Below are 20,031 nucleotides of genomic sequence, written 5' to 3' on the forward strand. Positions count from 1 at the left end.
TCATGTTACAGTCACGTCTTTAAAACTGTATGCGTGACCCCATACGCATACAACATTGGCTCCAAGAAAACAGAATTGAATAGAAAGAAATAACATGAAAATATCAACTGCATGCATAGATGGAAGTTTAAAACATTTATTGTTAGACAGAGAACATCATTAAATAATGTACATAATAACAAGTGCAACAACATAATATACTGTATTTGCACAGCATCTTTGCACAGAATGGCTTATTGAATCATTTTTTTCCATTTAATTTTTGTGAATAAAAGAAGACATGACTTATATGTGACATGATTTATTTAAACAAGTGAGTTTCCGCCGATCCACTCGCTAAAGTGCTTCTCCATGGCCTTCCTGACGGCCCAGCTGCCATTGTTTACTGTGGGAATGATCTTGAGTGGTCGCAGCCACTGGACGAAACGCTTGAGCTCCAGGAAGCTGCTGTGTTCGCTGTATGGAATCCCTGGAGATAGAAAAAAAACACTGTGGTAATTGAGCCAAAACGGGAATCAAGAGGATTATGATATTGATGATTCAGGCAAAAAAAAAAAAAAAAAAAGACTAGACAGGGATAAAGAAGCCACGCTGATGAAGGAATAAGAGTTCCTGGTGAAAGAAGCTCAGGGGAAGAAGAAGAGGAAGCAATGCAAGAGAAATAAATAGAAGTGAGGCTAACTGCAGACCATAGATTGAGACGTTGCCACTGACGACAGGCTGAATGTCTTCCATTGACGCCGTCTGCTGGCTGAAGGTCCAACCGGTGGGCTTGAAGGCCAACAGAAGATCGTACTGGCTGGAAAACTTCCCTAGATGCTGCTGTAGCTTCTGTGGAGAGACAGCAGACATTTTTTTGCCAGCGAAGTCTGCGTCTAAAATTTTCCTTGAAAAGTCATTCAAAAAAAAATAATTTTCTAGTCCTGCATTTCAACAGGTGATGTATTACAATTTTATACAATACAAATGAAGAAACACTGAAGCACATTCTGTTCTGATTCACTTTGTTTATTTTGAAACTATTTCGTTTTCAATGAAAAAAACTGATTCAGTCAAACATTGATAAAATGTACATTAAATTCAATGTATGTCTACTGAGGACGAAACAAAATATTAATTATGATTAGGTATTATATATGATACGTTTTCCTACTCTGACGTTGAGTTGCATCATGGGAAGCACGTGGACGCGCGCCGCCTTCCAGTCGGTGGTTAAATGTCGCTTGATGTGCTCCGACTCCAGACAGCACATGGTGTTGTATTTGTCCCGGGAGAGGCACACCTTGGAGCCCAAAACCTCCGCCAAGGCTGCAAAGAGACCGAAAAAATAAATAATCCTAATGGCTGAGTTTTTTTTTCTTTGTTTGTTCCTGCGAGGCTGCCCCCTGCTTATTGCAATAAAAATAAAGTCAGGAAAATGTCCCATGTGGGAGGCGGACGCTCACCCAAGAAGACTTTCTCCTTCCCCACAGAGTAGGATCCGCACACCACTAGGGTGCGGGGGTGCAGCGTCACCGACTCGAAGGCGGTGCTGGCAGCGAAGTTGATGACTTCCTGTTGTCTCGGAAAGGTGTACTCCGGGCCGCAATACCTACGAGGACCACGTGGTTAACGAGCCGATCGCCTATTCGACGCTGCGAATTGAGAACGTTGCATACGTTGTGTCGAGGTAGAGAGTGTGCACCCGGCATCCCAGAAGCTCCGGGTAGGCCTCCATGGAGGGATCGGCTCGGAAATCGCCCGTGTGGAGGACGGTCTGTCCGTTCGGCAAGAAGATCAGCAGCATAGCTGCTCCTGGACAACTGAAAAAGTCAAGTTTTAATACGATTCTTTTTTTTTTTTTTTTTACTATATCTTTTATTCCCACTTCAGTTTCAAAACACATTCACAAGCTCACAAGTGCATGCAAAAGCAACAGGCGGCGCTTGAATCTTGAATCTTTTATGCTGGTGAAAGTAGTAGAGAAAGAAGAAACTGAGCTGGCGAAAGTAGTACAGGAAGAAGAAGCAACGCTGGTTAAAAAAATGTGATGCTGGCTAAGAAGTGGTAGAATTGGAAGGAGAAGTGATGCTGGTGAAAGAAGACTAGAAGAGGAAGAAGCTATACTGGCAAAAGGAAAGGGAAGCAATGCTGGACAATAGAAGAAGAGGAAGAAGTAGCTATACTGGCAATAATAAGTTATAGAATTGAATTAGTATCACATACTGGTTGGCGTCGAGGAGGACGACTTGTGCCCCGTCCACGCTCACCCTGGTGTTCATAGGGAGGATGTGCACGTGCTGCTCCGCAACCTTCAACTTGCTCTTCACTAGGTTGCCTGTGATCTGGACAACGACAACATCAAGTATTAAGACACACGCAACTCACACAACGCTATCTATGGTCCCAAAAAGTCCCATCATGGCTTACTTTGTTGCAGTAGATTGGAAGTGTGGACTTCGTGGTGAGTCCTCCATAGTGGTCCGAGTGGAAATGGGTCAGGAAGTAGGCGGTGACTCCTTCAATGGCGCCGTACCGAAAGGCGTCGATGGCGAACGTCGTGCCTGAGTAATGTTAAAAATATGAGGTAATTGATTTTTATACTGGCAAAAATATAAAGAAGCTAAAATTGCAAAATGAGGAAAAAATGCAGATGAAGAAGTTGTAGAAGAGAAAGTTATGCTGGCGAAAGGTAGTAGAGAAGAGGGTAGCTGCTATGCTGGGAAAATTCAGACAAGCAGCAGAAGAAAAAGCAGTGCTGGTGAAAGAAGAGCAGAAAAATGAGGTGACTAACCTGGAATCTTTTTATAAAACGGACACCGCCGTGGTTGTTCCTCTCCACTGTTGTTCTCGCTGTTCCACCATTTGTGTCTCCTGTGTTTGGTCTGCCCGCTTGCCACCTCCACCTTGCTACCACCGGGACTCTCACCTTCTCCGGGTCGGTCTGCATCTTCAGCCGCGTTCGTCTTCCATTTCCTCCCGGAAGCTTCCTCTTTCTCCTGCGCCTTTAATGGTTTGAGGCCGAAAAACACCCCAATGTCCGTCTGCTTGAGTCCCGATCCTCGACCCGCCTCTCTCTGAGCCTTCCGAGGAGGCGCCGCACTGTTCTCGGACGACCCGACTGGGGACGCTTGAAGAGTCTCCTTCAAGCGTTCCAAAACCGTCCTCTGAGGAGACTGAAGTTTTTCGCCAACAGCCGACGAGATGTCATCGACTCTACCGGTGCCTTCGAGGGTATCCGTAAAACCCGTAGGCGGCTCGTCTTCGCTGAAGAGAACCACGGAGTCTTCGTTTTCAGACGCGTCTCTACGAACTCCGTCCATCTCAGCGGGGAACTCCGAAAGAGGCGAGTAGGATATTAGCTCCTCGTCGTGAGGATCGGCTAGAACGTCACAAGTCGCCACTGTCTCTGTGCTACTTCCCTGTGAGGAGGTAAAAGACGAGCGGCCTCTGGGAGACCAACCTTTCTTCTTCTTCATGTCGTCCGGGTCGGGCGAGCGCAACAGCAGGAGGCCATTGGTGGCTTGGGAAGGTGGCGGCGAGGGTGTCATGCCAACGTTATCCCCGGAGGCATCGCGGGTAGGAGTACGAGGCTCACTGTCCTGGAAGTCGAACGGCACGGAGTGGCCGTTAGCTCGAGTGTGGGCCAACTGCGTGTGGTTGAACTTCTTGTAGTGGTTCGGAATGGAGGACGAGCACTGGGGACCATGGGGACATTCTAGCGAATGTAAGACACAATAGTTATAATAGCAGAATTGCAAAATCCACGCTGCTTTGAACGCATCAGGTTGATGGGGACATACAGTGACTGAGTTCTGCCATGGATAGTGAAAATTCACAAGAACTGACCCACTCAAAAAGGATTGTAATTCCCCATAGATGCCACAAGATGGGGGCAAAGCACTTTCTTTCTATTGGACAAGGCAATGGCATTACCAAATGAAGCTCCTCCCCTCATGTTAACATAGTTCCTTGGCCACAAGATGGCACCAAAGCAATATTTTTACATTAGACATGGCTTTGGACTGAGCACAAAAATAAGCGAGTCTTTCAGAGAATAACAAAGGGTAGTTAATTTTTTTTTAAAACATCCAATACAGTACATTTTTCGCTTTTAAGTACTGTAATTTTTTCCCCAATTTTATATATATATATATATATATATATATATATATATATATATACAATTTTTAAGCATCGTTTAGTTGTATTTAACTTGCTTTTGGTGTAAAAAGATTGAGAAACTATATTTATGACTGTGAGGCTTTAACTTCGTTCACTTTGTAGGTTGTCGCTTTATGAAAGTCAAACATTCACAGAGTCAACATGCGATAGTGCGAAACCCACGCAGCATTGAACGCATCAGCAGGTAAAACCCTTACCTTGGCAAGTGTCCCTTGGCGTGTCCAGACATTCAGCAACATGCCATCTTTGCGACTGCACCAATAAAATAGAGAATGGCATCTGGCAAATGGGACAAAAGTCTTCCTTGGCTTCATTGTCAACGTTTTGTGTCTCCTTAGAACGTGAGGACGAGGTGGGATCACATTGTCCATTGTGTACACCGGCAGAGACGTCACTTGGAGTGGTTGTACTATCCAGAGTGTTGCATGACTTTCTCTCCGTCGTGCATCTTCTCCTGGAGACGTTCCTACATGCAGACGACGACTCACGTTTCTTCTTTTTCTTCACCGGAGGTTTATAATCCCAAATGTCACTTTCAGAGTCGGCCTTCTGGGACATTTGGGGCAAAAGTGAAGCCTTCCGGGCGTCACACAACGCAACACGACGTGCCCAAACCACTTGTAATAACAAGTGAACTACGATGTATGAACATTCCGCTCAAGCCGAGAGTAATAAAAAAAATACACCGGACAACTGTGATGTGTAAATTCAAATTTAGGAAAACGGCTAATCATTGCTAACAGTTGCAATATGAACCACGCTGACGTGAAGCACTTACCGCCACAGTGCCAGATTGAATTAAGTAAATGCAGTGTTTCAAATGTAACAGCACTTTCCAACAATTTACTTAATTCCCTGAATCGTTCAACAATATTGTGCTTCTATATGATTTAACATGTAATTTAAAAAAACGTTTATTTAAATTGATTGTACCTTTGTCGAAAGCAGCTGTATGAAGCTATATGATGACTTGACCACTTTCCGCATAAGTAAATGCAATATTTCAACGTAACAGCACTTTCCAACAATTTACTTAATATAACCAGAATCGGTCTACTTAACATCCAAAGAAGAGATAAACTAATTATTGTGCTTTAATATGATAAAAACCCCATGTAATCATGTTATATATATTTTTTTCAGGCCACGACATTTTGTCGAAAGCTGTAAAATGAATCGACATGACGAGTTTACCCAACCCGGCTAGCTGAAGTTTCAAACATGGCTTCAGGTTGCAGCTTGTCAACTCTTTTTCCTCTTCAAAGTGTACTCGACGGCGCCTTAGATGACTCCGCGACACAAGAGTCGATGGAAGCTCTCGTCTACGAGTATTTAAAAGACATAGACGAGAGGGAAGAACTCAAGATGCCCGACTTTGAGACAGGTGAGCCGTCAAAATTGGCGAACACACACCAATGTTTGGGTTAGCTGGCAGTGCTACATGCATAAACAAGACGGAACATGGTCGTCGTTTCACTTTCGGGATTCTCAAGGGAAGTCGTTTGTTTCATGTTGAGATACATATGGATTGTAATCCCGTTTATCAGATATTATTCTCTAGTTGACATACCGTATACATAGTAGGCTGAGAGTTAATACAGTGAACTAAACAAGACAGAATAGACAAGGCCTAACAAAATGAAACGCCTCCCCTCAGTTCAACATAGTTGTTCATCTGCATAAATTTGAATAAAAGCTACCAAAAGGAACTTTTTTTTTTTTTTTTTAATTACAGTAGTGTCAGGCAAGGGTGATGATTTCAAAATATGGGTCCAAGATTAAGTATGAGGGTTCAATGAAAGGTTTAGTAAGGCTTCAAGACAGGATTAGGATTTTGAAATAAAGATTTCAAACCAGGGTAACGGCTTTCAAGTTAGGGTGTGCGGTGCTGCAGTACCGCAACACACCAGTAGATGGTGATTTTGAGCAGACCATTATGTGGGAATCGGGAGACTGATGTCCTCGTTGCATAATGAGTGACGATTTTCTTCTTTTGTGGTTGGCTGCAGGTCTGGAATGGCTAAACACAGAGGGCCCTCTGTCTTTCAACAGGGAGCTGGCGGGAAAAGTGGTGCTGCTGGACTTCTTTACCTACTGCTGCATCAACTGCATGCACATCCTGCCGGACCTTCACCACCTAGAGCAGAAGCACTCAGTCCAAGGTATTGTACTGCTGGCCTTGTGCAGTATTTAAAAGTATCTACACGGAGGCATTAACACTCCTGTATTATAAGTAAAATATTGCAAACAGCTCTCTGTACAATGACATGTGCTGGAACACCACAAAACTATGTTGACGACACACCTGAGATGTCATCCATCCATCCATCCATTATCTGAGCCGCTTCTCCTCACTAGGGTCGCGGGCGTGCTGGAGCCTATCCCAGCTGTCATCGGGCAGGAGGCGGGGTACACCCTGAACTGGTTGCCAGCCAATCACAGGGAACATTGAAACAAACAACCATTCGCACTCACAGTCATGCCTACGGGCAATTTAGAGTCTCCAATTAATGCATGTTTTTGGGATGTGGGAGGAAACCGGAGTGCCCGGAGAAAACCCACGCAGGCACGGGGAGAACATGCAAACTCCACACAGGCGGGGACGGGGATTGAACCTCGCACCTCAGAACGGTGAGCCTGACGCTCTAACCAGTCGGCCACCGTGCCCTGAGATGTCATATTAAAGCTAATTATACCACCTTAAAAAAGAGGTTTATTGAGGTGAGTTGTTTATTTTTCCCCTAGTGGACGATGCACCTAGGAGGCCATAGTAAAGGAAATTGCAACCCCCTAAAAAATTAGGTTTATTTGAAGTAAGATGTTTATTTTTTAAAAGGGATTATGTACGTGGGAGTTCTTAGTTGAGGTAATTCTAGTCACCTATAAAAGAGGTTTATTGAGTGGAGGTGCTTATTTTTTTTTCAAGCGAACAATGCATGCGGGATGCCATAGTAAAGGTAATTGCAACCACCTAATGAAAGGGTGTTTATTTGAAGTCAGGCATTTATTTTTTCATATTGATGAAATACCTGCGATATCATGGTCTAGATGATTACAGCAACCACAAAAATGGGTTTGTTGTGGTGAGGCGTTTACTTTTTCCAAGTGGCTGATGCACTTGGGGTGCCATAGTAAAGGCAATTGTAACCACTAAACAAAAGAGTTGCTAATTCGCGGTCAGGGTATAATTTTCTCATGTTGTTGAAACACCCCTGATGTCACAGTAAAAAAAATAAAAAATAATAATACAGCAAAATAAAAATGGTTTATTGAGGTGAGGCATTTATTTTTTACAACATACCTAGGATGTCATAGTAAAGATATTTACAGCCATCTAGAGGTTTATTAATGTGAGGTGCTTATTTTTTCAAGTGGACCATGTACATGGGATGCCATGGTAAAAGTAGTTGCAACCACGTTAAAAAGGAGGTGCTTATTTGAGGTGAGCTGTTTTAGTTGATCATTTATGAGAACGGATGCCACTATTTGAAGAAATTCGTTACAATATATTGCTGTGAACATCATGGTCGTTACGACACTGTGTGTTATTTATTCAACTAGACTTCACTCTACGTGACACTGCCACCATCACGTCCGTTGTCATCTCTGCTGCGTGTGGAAGAGTTAACTAAAAATATGTCCGAGCTAAAAATTTAGCTGCGAGCCAAACCGGACACTGGGCACCACACACAGACACACAAGCACACGCACACAGGCAGTACCACATGCATTATCACACAGGCCTTATCTTTGGCACAGCTTTGGGTACATTCTGTCTGCTGCTCTGCTCCATGAGGTGTGGGAGCCACCCAGTTCAGTCACTCCCACAGTAAGCACTGCCATTCGCCCGTCATCATTGCAATATGTCCTTTACTTTTTGGCAGAGGATGAAGAGCGGCAACATCTACTGCAGATTAATGTTTGTTTTATGACTATTGAGGTCTCATAGTGGATGATGCAGTAAACCAAGTGTTTGGCACACCAAAAAAATGGGACAATTTGCCTCTAAACTCAACAAAACAATTAAATATCAATGGCCAGCATGAAAGTGGTGATAAAACTGTTTGGCAAGATAAACTTGGTTCTATCAAGATATATGCTGGCTTGATTAAAGGAGCGTGTTCAGCAGAACATGTGGTTTAGAAACATGTTGTTTTTGGTAGCAATTAAGTTGTGTAACATCGGAACAGTCAGCTGATTTCAGGGAAATCGTTTTGCGGCATTTGCAACCAGGATAGAGATGCTTTCTTTGACAACAACCTAAGGTACATTATGTGCAAAACTTGTTCTCGATCAGGCTTACACTATTTGTTGAGATAAAAAGAGAAGGCTTAGAGCCACATCATTAATTGTGGTTCTTTTGCAAACCAAAATAAATATATCCTAAAACATTTGTACTTTTAGAAATAGTTGTATTTTAATAACATTGTGTCAGTCTTTTGAATGAATGTCCTTTCAGATGGATTGGTTATTGTTGGCGTACATTCGGCCAAATTCCCCAATGAAAAGGTAAGTCAACACTCCATGTACACAAATGTGTATTTAGTTAAATAATTGTATCATTTATTTTGAGCTGGAGCCTATCCAAACTAGAAGCCTGGTACTGAGATTCGAACCCCAAACCTCAGAACTGTGAGACAGACTTGCTAACAACTTGACCACATGCTCCCAATTTTGATTATTTTCAATACTGTATTTGAATAATTTTATTTATTTTTATTTATATATTAAAATATTCGTGTTCTACATATTTTAATGTTTATATTCAACTTATTCTTTATTTCTATTTTAATTATTTTGATCATTTAATTGTAGTTATGGTTACTACTTTTTTAATGAAAACTAGTTGTCGAACTAAAATGAGCTGATTTTCACCAACTCGTCCAAGTTAGCATGACTTGTATGTTTCTTTCAAAGGTTCTGGACAACGTCCGCAACGCCGTGCTTCGGTACGACATCCGCCACCCGGTAGTGAACGATGGCGAGGCGTGTCTTTGGCACCAGCTGGAGGTCTCCTGCTGGCCCACGCAAGTGCTGGTGGGCCCACGGGGCAACCTGCTCTTCTCGCTGGTGGGCGAGGGCCACCGCGACAGGTTGGCGGTTTTTGCCGACGTCAGCCTCCGTTATTACCGGGAGAAGAAGCTGCTGCGGCTGCACCCGGTGGGCGTCAAGCTCTACCGGGACTCCCTGCCCCCCAGCATCCTGTCTTTTCCCGGGAAAGTCTGCATGGATCACGGCAGCGACAGGCTGGCCATCGCTGACACCGGACATCACCGGATCCTGGTGGTGTCCTCTACTTGTCAGTTGTTACACATCATTGGAGGTAACATATCGTATTTCTTCAAATAATAGGTAACATTAAATTCACTAGAAATAAAATCTAGACATTGTTAAAGGTAGAATATGCAGTTTCCAAACTGCTTGCAAGATTTGAATATAGCCTCACTTCAATCCCCACCTCCTTTGCATCTCTGGCCAAATTTGTGGGGCTTCCTGTCTGACAGCCAAAAATGGTCGGGGGCCCTTTTTTGTTTCCCCCCCCCCCTGTTCGACACCCCTGCTCATACCCCTCCAAAATGTGCCAGCATTTAACACCTCAAATTCTGATTAGCCATTCAAGTGGTAAACTGGGACTACACTGTTTAAAATGAAAAAAAGAATCCCCCAAAAAACAGGACTTTTTGATATTTTTAGATCATGCCCGCCACCGCTGTTCCCAGGCCAACACAGAAGTTGGCAGCGTGCGGGACGGCGCACACACTGGGAACTGGCACCGACCTCCATCGCGGGGACAAAAATGTCCAATGGGACTTTTATTTCTGTCGGCTGATCTCGTTCGGTGGCTGGTGTTCGCTTTGGGCTCTCCAAACACATGCTGGAGGAGTTCTGCTTTTTGTCATTTAGTGTAGTTAATCCACTCATTGACATATAGAACAGGGTTAGGCACAGTATGGCCCATGCTTTAATCCAGCTCGTCAAGCAGTTACACACTCAAGAGTCCTGTCATATTTATTGCATTGATTGTAATGTTTGGCCTAAAATTGGTTAATTTGTTGTTTTCTTTTATTTTTAATTGATTTATCTCTTTAAATATTTTGTTTAATTTATTTAAGTAATAAAATACAATTGTAACCCCAGTGAGGATAAGCGGTACGGAAAATGAATGAATCAATGAATACAATTGTATTAGTAAAATATTCTGGATTTTATGGAATGAGTGGTTAATTAATCATGATTTTATCATTATAATTAATACAACTAAAAATGAAAGGGGTTTAATTTTAATACAATATATATTTTAATATATAATAAAAATACAAATGTATATTTGTTTGTTTACATATAATTTTTACATATTTTGTAAATGTATTATTTTACCTTTTATTAAGCATCATACCTCAAAATGAGTTGATTAAATTTATTTCTTAATTTCATCCATGGTTGATTTAAGTAGTCAGATAAAATATTAGTAAAATATGTATCTTATATCCCGTTAGCATTTCATTTATGTATTCAGGACCTAAACTGATTGGTGATTTATAGACCAGTAGCAGAACTTTAAAATATATTCTAAAGCTGACTGGAAGCCAGTGTAAAGACTTTAGAATTGGAGTAATATGCTCTGACCTCTTTGTTCTGGTCAGAACCCGAGCTGCAGCATTCTGAATGAGCTGCAGCTGTTTAATCCTCTTTTTAGGGAGTCCAGTCAGAAGACCATTACAATAGTCGAGTCTACTTGAGATAAAAGCATGAATGAGCGTCTCCTGGTTTGCTTGACACATGCAAGCCTTCACTCTGGATATGTTCTTCAAATGGTAGAAGCCAGTTTTAGTATAATTGATTTGAAATGTTGAAAGGCAGGTCGGAATCTATCAGAAAACCAAGTTTTCGGACTTGGCCTTTGGTTTTTAAAGAGAGTGACTCCAGGTATTTACTAACAGCAATCCTCTTTTCTTTATTGCCAAAAACAATTACCTCAGTTTTATTGGTGCTCAGTTTTATTGGTGTTTAGTTGAAGAAAATTTTGTCTCATCCAGTTATTTATCTGTTTTAGACAGTGACACAACACCTCAATTGAACTGTAGAAATCTGGAGACACTGCGAGATAAAACTGTGTGTCATCTGCATAGCTATGATAGTCAAAATTAAAGTTCTGAAGAATTTGACCCAAGGGTAGCATATGCAGGCTGAACAGGAGGTTGATTACTGTAATTTTTAAATGTTTTAAAATGTTAGTTTCTCATTAAATATTTGGTTAATTGATTTATTGTAAATAATAATAATAAAAAAAAATATATATATATTTTTTTTAAATCATAGTATAAAAATACAATTAAAAGGAGAATTAATTATGTATCTAAATGTATGATTTAAATTCAAATATAGTAAATATAAACAAATATATCAATAGTTAAACAAACAGCAACAATAAATAACAATTATGCATATTTTCTTTAATTTTTTTAATCTTTTACATTTTTACTGAAATTGCAGAAGTAATAAATTAAAATTTTCCATTTTTTGGGGAAACAGGACATGAAAGTGGAAGGCGAGACGGCTCGTTGTCTGAAGCCTCCTTCAACTCCCCTCAGGGTGTAGCCATGAAGGGCGACGTGGTGTACGTGGCCGACACTGAGAACCACCTCATCCGAAAGGTCCCTGGCAAAAAAATTCTCTCTTTCTTTTTTTAATCCATCTTTGTGCCTCCCGCTCACGTGTTTGCATGTGTCCGTCAATGCAGATCGACCTGTCGGAGGGGCGGGTGAGCACACTGGCCGGCCTCGGTGTCCAGGGTACCGACAAAGCCGGCGGTGCGATGGGAGATCAGCAGCCAATCAGCTCTCCTTGGGACGTAGCGCTTGGCTCAGCCGGTGAGTGCTCCAGCCCAAATTTGAGACCCGGCTCTTCAAACTTAATTGCCTTGAACCTCTGGGCCTGTTCCCACTGGCAAGCCGCCTCAGTAATCCTAAGGGACTTATGTGAGCTTGCTCTTTAATATGGGGCAGCCTTGTAGGTCAAAATGGGGCAGTTACTGTACAGTATATTACCTCAGAACGATTTATTGACCCACTTTTTCTTAGAAGAAACCAGAAAGTCACGTCCTCTTATTTTGTTCCCTCCAACCTAAATACTATATTCCCCTCCTTCCTTGATAAACGACACAGATGACCATCAACATTCTTCCTGAAACCTCCCAGATTTACAACCACCTGCCCATCTATCCCTGCACCTACTTTCCTACCAGCAAACCAGCTTCTTACAGCTACCTGACCTCCTCCCTTACCTATCTACCCACTAGTTAACTCCCAAATTCTTACCTACTGTACCTACCTACAAATGCCTACCAGATACTTGGCTATCTACCACCCTACCCTACCTACCCTTCAGATTCTTAACTACTGTACCTCGCTACCTTCCTAGATATCCACCTCCTAAATACTCACCTACATATTTTCCAACCTACCTAGTACCTACCGACTAATTAGCTCGCTACCTGCCCTTATCCAGGCTGCATACATATTTGAAAGTACCCAATTTATCCCCCTTTTGAACTTTGAAATGACAATCATATTCTGAGTCAAATGTTCAAGAATAGCTTATGAATGCATAGCTGGCTTTTACTCCATGTGCATTGAATTGTAATTTTATTGAATTCAGTTAGAAAGTAAGCATATGTATTTTTGAGATGTTTTAAAACTTCTAGATGTCATTGAGTGGGTTTGGTAGACAGCCAGATGTCGTGACAGACGTGTCCTGGTTGTGTGTGTTTGTGTGTAGGTGGCGTTGAGGACAATGTGCTGTGGGTGGCCATGGCAGGAACCCATCAGATTTGGGCTTTGTTCCTAGCAGATGGAAAACTGCCCAAAGGAAGGTGAGACAGGTTAACAAGTGCAACCGTGGTGCACTCGGACAGAAAATGGCATTTCCTAAACTATTCCCGCAAAGTTGGAACTGTAGAATGTCTAGGTATGAGGAAAAATGCCCACAGACACATTATCACGTTGACAGCGAGTCCAAGACGGGGACGTGCGTGCGATGGGCAGGTAGCGGCAGCGAGGAGAACCGGAACAACGCCTACCCGCACAAGGCGGGCTTCGCCCAGCCCTCGGGCTTGGCCGTGGCCCCCGAGGAGCCGTGGAACTGCCTTTTCGTGGCCGACAGCGAAAGCAGCACCGTTCGCACTCTGGCGCTGAAGGACGGTGCGGTCAAGCTCCTGGTTGGCGGTGAGAGAGACCCGACGGTGAGTTAAACGTCACCAAGTGTGTTTCCGGTATTTTGGTTTGTCTATGGTTGGTTGAGCTAAACTTAATTTGACCTCTAACCATTTGAATGAATAGTTACAACTGTTTAATGTTTGAGTACTTTTGCACTGTTCTTCAACAACGAGCTGAACAAAGAAATTCACGTGTTTGTCCTTCCACTCCTTACACATTTCTTATCTGGTTCAAAATTTTGAAACTTCCAAATGTTCAAAAAATTTAGGACAGTCAGGCTTTTTCACATTCCAAACATTCTCCGTTTCCCCACAATTCCGCATTTTCCACAAGCAAAAAAACAATTTGAGTGAGCCATTCAACAAAAAAAAGTTCATTTTACTCCAGCATACTGTCACTTACTTATAACATTCAAACTTCTAAATATTAAGGACATTCAGGCTACTATTTTTCACATTCCAAAAATTCTCACTTTTCCCACAATCCCTGTTTTCCCACAATAAAATTCCCAAATTGAGAGAGATTTCATATATTCATCATTTCTTAACCGACTCACACCATTCAGTGTTAATTTCTACAGAAATTGCATTCCCTCGTTATGTAATAATATCATGCCTTGGAGAATTTTGTTATCTAATTGACGCTGTGTTAACTTTGAGTTTCTTGCACCGCTTTGAGCTTTCTATTTTTGGTCTTTATTTCGTCTTTATTTCAACACTTAAGCGAATATGGGAGCCATAATTGGAAAACAATCACTTAGCATTCATCACGCAAACTGGCGCTTTCTGGAAGTTTGTGTCATTGACAAGCCTGTTTGTTTAATAACTTTGCAATTGTGACATGCTGTGAATGGCTTCTTTTCTTTTTTTTCTAATATGCTGTTATAAGCGTTTTATTATCATGCCATATAAAAGAATCGGCGTCTGTCTAAAAAGACAAATTGTTAAATAGGAATAGAAATCACACGGCTAAATCAGCTTTTCCCAACCTTTATTGAGGCTGGGTACATATTTTCTCTCTCAAATGTCTCAATTTACTCAAAAAGTTAGTGTCAAAACTGGGCTTACTTAATTGTACCTTTGGGTTTTGAATGGAAGAGTATTTTAGTGTAAAGCCTATCTATCATCTGTTATTCTATTTTGTTGTGAAAGTCTTGTATGATTAATGATGTTTTTCTTTAAGGAAATATTGCACTTTGTGTCCTGCCACTCTTTGAACCAGAACCTATTTGCTTTCGGGGATGTGGACGGGAAGGGCGTGGACGCCAAGCTGCAGCATCCGCTCGGCGTGGCGTGGTCCCCGCAGCAAAACTTGCTCTATGTAGCCGACTCCTACAACCACAAGGTGAGGATGCGTGGCGCTGTCCACACGGTTACGGTTTTACAATTTGATTGTCCTGTTAGGTCGCTGCGGTGTGCTGACTGTTCATTTTTTTTTAACAATAAATCGAGTTCAGGCTGCCTCTTTTGTCAACATTTTTAAAAAGCGTTTAAAAAGACATTTGTTGAGGCAGGCATTCAAGTCATACCAGATTGTTTTATATTTGTTGTGATTTGAATCCTTTTTTTTTATTGGAGTGATGGTTTTCTTGTATTAACTGTAAAATGACGTGATTCTGTATTTAATATACTGCATGTAAACTGCACTTTATTTAGCGTGAAACATTTGGTGAGTCCTCTCTATGAAAAGTGATACAAACCTTTTCATAATGTTTGTAAACAATAGGCGCTAGGATACATCCAGGTAGCAGAAAAGCAATTGAGTACAGCTGAACTGAGACGATGGTAAAATCCTGATGTATTTATTTATTTTATTTTTTCCTATTTCCTTAAAAAAATATATAAAAATTGATCCAGAGGATCCTGTGAGTGAGGAGGATAAAATCTGAATAAATCAAGTGGATGTTGTAAATTGTTGTACAGAGAAAATTGCAAGACACAATAGGCACTTTGAAAAAGTGAATGTGTACCAAACCGCCATCATTGGTTTGTGGAAAGCATTTTCTCACAGGTATGTATAAAATGTTAAGTTGGGTTGTCTGGGTAATTTAGCAAAAATACATGGCTAGCCTGCAACTCTATAGCACGCTATCCATTTTACCGTCAAAAGATTTTCCAATCATTTTGTTAGCTCTCTCTGTTGGAATTTCTACGACGTCTACGTAAATTACGGTCTGTGTTCCACTTCCCTTTGAAGAAATTTACCCCACGTGTAGTCATGTTTTCACCGAACACTTCACACATTTAGATTACGGCGGTTCTGTTTTGCCACCCAGAATTATGTGTCGTTTTAGTGAAAAAGTCAAAGAAATCGAATGGAAAGACTTACTTATTGCCATTGTGCACAGATTAAAGTGGTGGACCCCAAGACGAAGCAGTGCAGCACTCTGGCCGGAACAGGAGAATCAGGCGACACTGTGGGTCCTGACTTCATCACGTCCCGCTTCAATGAGCCCGGCGGAATCTGCGTGGGCGCCGGTGGCAAACACCTCTATATCGCTGACACAAACAACCACCAAGTCAAAGTACTGAACCTCCACTCCAAGATTGTCTCACTGGTAAGACGTTTTGCTGATGTTTCATCCTGCTTCACTTCCTCCCAAAGCTGACGTTCACATTTTACAACTTCCTCTCTAGTTCCTTATTTCCTCAGACTGCACAGACTCGACTCCTGCCAAAGCAAAGGGTCCCACCAAAACCCCCAAGATTCCCCGAGGGGCCGTCAGAGTAGACATGCCGCCAGTGTCGGTGAGTGCCGGGCAAACCCTCGTCATGTCGCTCGCGCTGTCGCTTCCCGAAGGAGCCAAACTCACCGACGAGGCGCCGAGCTGCTGGGCCCTCTCCGCCGAAGGTAACCACCATTTTGTCTCGACAGGGAGTATTATCAAAAAATGTAAGCATCATTTTTTCCTAAAAATTCTATACACAAGATTTTTTTCAAATTAAAATAAAAAATCTTTTATCAATCACAAAAGTTTTTTTGATTCATATTTGGTGCGTCAAAACAATATACAAGCCGTGAGGCGTCCATTTTAATTCAGGTCTACCAAACATGGTTTGGAGAGCCAATCAGAGTCCCTCCATCTGTAATTGACACAGGTGTTCAACTATGATTTCCTTACAGTGCAAAGGTTTGCTGTTTGTTTCTTCATACGTCCACATAGTGTCGGGCGATGGTCGGCATATTAACTTTTTTTAAAGGTTTTTCCATCATTACGAGCGAAGCGGCGAGCTCACACATAGTTGGTATCAGCGCCACGGCACTATTTTCAGCACGATAAGAGCGCAGCGACTCGCTTCACATAATTAGCGCCCAGCCTATGTTATGTGATCCCCGAGCCGGTCTCGACTTAAGCTGATCCGATCAGCCTGGAGCGGGAATTTCAACGGACTCAGTTTGGAGTGCATGCCAGGACTAAATGGTGGCTTTTTAGCCGCGGCTCTCCCGGGAATGCTGTGCTAGGAATCAGCGTCATTAATCAGTGAAAGAATGAGCGCTCCCTCCCCCGTATTTGCCTCTCACGCTGAAACGTCACTTCCTGATTCAATAAGACCAATCAGATTTTTATTATTTTATTTCAGTTTGTGGCTCAGTAGTGTGTCGTGAGAGATCATCAAGTGTGAGAATTAGCCAATTTTATTTACTTACTTATTTACTCCAAATAATGTATCATCTATCTATGCTGGTGATGTATAGTGACAGGCAGAACCATTAAATGCTCTTCCACGAGATGCCAGAAGGTACAATTAACCTGTGTGTTAAGTTGTTGACATCCATACAACAGAATAATAGCTTTGTGTGCAGCTAAACAGACCCAGATTGCACACTGAGTACAGTATCACTTGAAAGGTGCTGTATAAAGATTCACCCCCCCCCCCCTCTCCCTTGTAGGTGATGAGTGGCTGCTAGATGCTCAGGCGGTCACCGGCGCTATCACGGATCTGTCGAAGCCGCTGCACGTCACCGCCAAACTTCCGGAAGTTCCCAAGAAAGTACATGCGGGCCTCACGCTGAGCGTCTGGCTGTATTTCTGCACGGCGGCGGGAGCGACCTGCACCATGAGAGCGGCGGCTTTCTACCAGCCTCTCCAGCTAAGTGACATTCCTGCCACAGGGGAAGTCACTGTGACTTTGACGCATTTCCTCTAAAAAAAAAAAAAAAAAAATTGGATTTGATTTTGAAACAATTTTTTTTCTACAAAAAATAATGGAAACCGATTTCACATGCATAAAGCCAATACGCTATACATTACAGTGCAAAAGTCAGAGGTCAACACTGGCTTTGTTTTTATGGAGACTGCATCCATTTATTTTTTATATGAAAAGCTATAATAATATATAATATCATCATAATAATAATATATTAAACTAAAGTAATAATAATAATGATAGTAGTAGTAGTAATAATAATAATAATACAGCTCTCAAACAGATATGGGAAAATGTGTTATGGTCCAATAAAAGCAAGGTTGAACTTATTCCAAAAGGTGTGATTGGCGCAAAAACAACACTGCTTATCACCAAAAGGATAGTATAGCCACAGTGACGCATGGTGATGGCAGCATGATTGCTTTTGGGCTATTTTACGATAGCTGGATCTAAGGACCTGAGACAAAATGGGGTTGGAATTATAAACAGTTTGAAATAGCTGTCAATGTTAGCATAAAACCTTCAGGCTTCTGCTACAAAGCCAAAAAAAGAGCTAAGTTACTGTTCAGAATTGTGTACAAATGAATATCTGCTAGTTAGCATTAGCATCAAAGCTAACTTTATTGTACATAGTAACGGACCAACCGAATACTCTCTAGTTGGCACTAGAGCTAATGTTACTGTTCAAGGTTGAGTACAAATGGGTAGCTCTCTAGATAAGATCAGCACTAAAATGACTGTTCGGAAATGTGTGCAAACCAATTAGTTATTGTTGTCATCAGAGCTAACATTACTGTTCAGTATTGTGTACAACCCAACTGTTCTAGAGTTCGTGTCAGTATCAGAGCTAACATTACTATTTGGAATTTTTTACAAACAGACTGTTCTCGATTCAGCACCATAGCTAACGCTATTAAGTGTTCAGTGTACGGCTCTTCAAAGGTTGCTAATATCGCATTAAATGTCGCTGATATCAAAGAGCAATAATGAATCAACTTCTTTCAAAATGGAACAGAAGACGTTCTTGATCTCTGAAGGGAATCAAAATGTCACAAGACACTGGTAACAGGTTTGCTCCACCTCTCCCTAAAGTGCCTTGAAAAACGATAGGCAAATCATTTTTTGATTCGCTGCCATTGATGGCTTTTTAATTCAAGTATCCATATTCACATAGAGGACTGGCAGTGAATGAGTTTTAAAAAGCAATAAGACGGCTCTAATAATTCAAACTAGCTTAAGTTTGCTTTTTTTGTGGGGCGGAGGGCTACTTTATTACAATTAATCCCTTGACTCCCCCCCAAGACTCCCACCTTCCCCGGGCCCCTGCGTGGTAGGTGCCCTGGGTCACCGTGGGGCAAGTAAACATTCAGGGAACACCAAACAAGAACCTTGTGGATGTTAAATGCTCTTCAAGCAATTTGGCCTAATCGCAATGATGGTCTCAAGGGGGACCACACGCCCTCCTGTACTCATTGCAAGGGAATCATTTATCTTCTCGTGTGACGTAAGCACCCAGGCAGTCCGGAATAGTGGTGCCTCTGCCTCCTGAGGGATTTCAATATGGGAGAAATCTGTCTGTCAAAACAACTTTAAAAAAAATAAAAATAGGGAATGCGTCAAGAGCCTAAATCCATTTTGTGTCGCTGTCTGTTCAAGGGTCTAAAATTTAGGGAAGGGCAATATGCCCTAAAAAGATTTTGTTTTCCCCCCACAAAAATCCAATTTCTGGTTTTAATTGAATCAGTTTATTTTGTGCCTCTTTTGCTTCGAGACAAACTAAATGAAATGATAATATTCAAAATGTGTTGTGGTCTGATTCTTTGAAAAACATTTCATCCTCGAAACAATGCTGACATATTTTCCTTTTTTTTTTTGTCTCTGAGTTTTAAAAAGCTGCAGCGTGTGGAAAGGTCAGACAGGCTTTTAAAAGTTGCCTCAAAGCTATTATTTTCCAAGTGCTTAAAAGGTTAAAAGTTCACCGTGAACTCTGTTGAGTCAAAATAAAAAATGCACCCAAAAATATTTTGGGGGTACCTAATAACATCCACATACTGGAAGCGGTGCAGCAAAGAAAAACGCTACACATGTGTACAGTACACTTATAGTCACTCATCCTTTAATTAAATTTTACTATGGCCCACTAAATCCTCCTATTCTGCAAATTATCCGCGAGGTGCATTCAGGAAGCTCGGGAATACTGGCCGTCAAACAAGACACTACTGTATACAGTAGCTTTGTGGTATGTTTCAGTCAGGTGGTCTGTCTTTCTGGCCCTCATCCCCGGCGCAGTGTCATCGGGTTCACGCTTGAGTGAACGCTAATCAGCGGACTAAAGAACAAGCACACGCTGCCGTCATCCATCTGTGTGTGTGTGTGTGTGTGTGTCTGTGTGTGTGTGATGAGGTGCGCTCAGACCTCCGCTTTTACATAAGTCATCATTAGGATACATGCTCCTGTCCTATTTGTTATTTTGTATTTTTTCCCCTGAAGGTTGTCATTTGTAG

The 20,031-nt window shown here is 41.8% G+C and overlaps 2 protein-coding genes across 6 annotated transcripts; one reads left to right on the plus strand and one right to left on the minus strand.

Annotated features, from left to right (window-relative positions):
• Positions 1-122: 122 nt before the first annotated feature.
• Positions 123-5,359, minus strand: dclre1a (DNA cross-link repair 1A (PSO2 homolog, S. cerevisiae)). 2 transcript variants are annotated; one of them, XM_061755499.1, is made up of 9 exons: positions 4,362-5,359; positions 2,774-3,697; positions 2,410-2,543; positions 2,206-2,324; positions 1,659-1,802; positions 1,446-1,591; positions 1,154-1,308; positions 690-831; positions 123-469 (listed from the first exon to the last, which is right to left on the minus strand). In XM_061755499.1, the coding sequence occupies exons 1-9, from the start codon at positions 4,720-4,722 to the stop codon at positions 306-308; spliced, it is 2,289 nt and encodes a 762-aa protein (XP_061611483.1). In that variant the 5' UTR covers positions 4,723-5,359; the 3' UTR covers positions 123-305. The 2 variants fall into 2 exon arrangements, with proteins under 2 accessions (XP_061611483.1, XP_061611484.1); XM_061755500.1 differs by having other exon boundaries at positions 1,144-1,308.
• On the plus strand, positions 5,346-19,321 carry nhlrc2 (NHL repeat containing 2). Of its 4 annotated transcripts, none has more exons than XM_061755501.1 (12): positions 5,346-5,548; positions 6,174-6,326; positions 8,624-8,673; positions 9,082-9,487; positions 11,698-11,819; positions 11,906-12,035; positions 12,943-13,036; positions 13,174-13,405; positions 14,562-14,723; positions 15,727-15,936; positions 16,016-16,229; positions 17,271-19,321. In XM_061755501.1, exons 1-12 carry the CDS (start codon positions 5,386-5,388, stop codon positions 17,525-17,527), a joined length of 2,193 nt encoding a protein of 730 aa, XP_061611485.1. In that variant the 5' UTR covers positions 5,346-5,385; the 3' UTR covers positions 17,528-19,321. The 4 variants fall into 4 exon arrangements, with proteins under 4 accessions (XP_061611485.1, XP_061611486.1, XP_061611488.1 ...); XM_061755502.1 differs by having other exon boundaries at positions 5,347-5,548; positions 14,601-14,723; XM_061755503.1 differs by lacking the exon at positions 5,346-5,548 and adding an exon at positions 6,523-6,795 and having other exon boundaries at positions 6,226-6,326.
• Positions 19,322-20,031: the final 710 nt, after the last annotated feature.

This window comes from Phyllopteryx taeniolatus, chromosome 19, assembly GCF_024500385.1.
Source record: "Phyllopteryx taeniolatus isolate TA_2022b chromosome 19, UOR_Ptae_1.2, whole genome shotgun sequence".
Taxonomy (NCBI): Eukaryota; Metazoa; Chordata; class Actinopteri; order Syngnathiformes; family Syngnathidae; genus Phyllopteryx; species Phyllopteryx taeniolatus.

Bases quoted from the DNA above. Each gene is read 5' to 3' on its own strand.
- nhlrc2 (XM_061755501.1), top strand. From the start codon at position 5,386: ATGGCTTCAGGTTGCAGCTTGTCAACTCTTTTTCCTCTTCAAAGTGTA. The intron at 5,549-6,173 runs GTGAGCCGTCAA...GGTTGGCTGCAG, and splicing joins GATGCCCGACTTTGAGACAG to GTCTGGAATGGCTAAACACA. The intron at 12,036-12,942 runs GTGAGTGCTCCA...GTTTGTGTGTAG, and splicing joins CGTAGCGCTTGGCTCAGCCG to GTGGCGTTGAGGACAATGTG.
- dclre1a (XM_061755499.1), bottom strand. From the start codon at position 4,722: ATGTCCCAGAAGGCCGACTCTGAAAGTGACATTTGGGATTATAAACCT. The intron at 1,803-2,205 runs GTATGTGATACT...TGACTTTTTCAG, and splicing joins GTCCTCCTCGACGCCAACCA to TTGTCCAGGAGCAGCTATGC. The intron at 1,592-1,658 runs GTATGCAACGTT...TGGTCCTCGTAG, and splicing joins ACTCTCTACCTCGACACAAC to GTATTGCGGCCCGGAGTACA.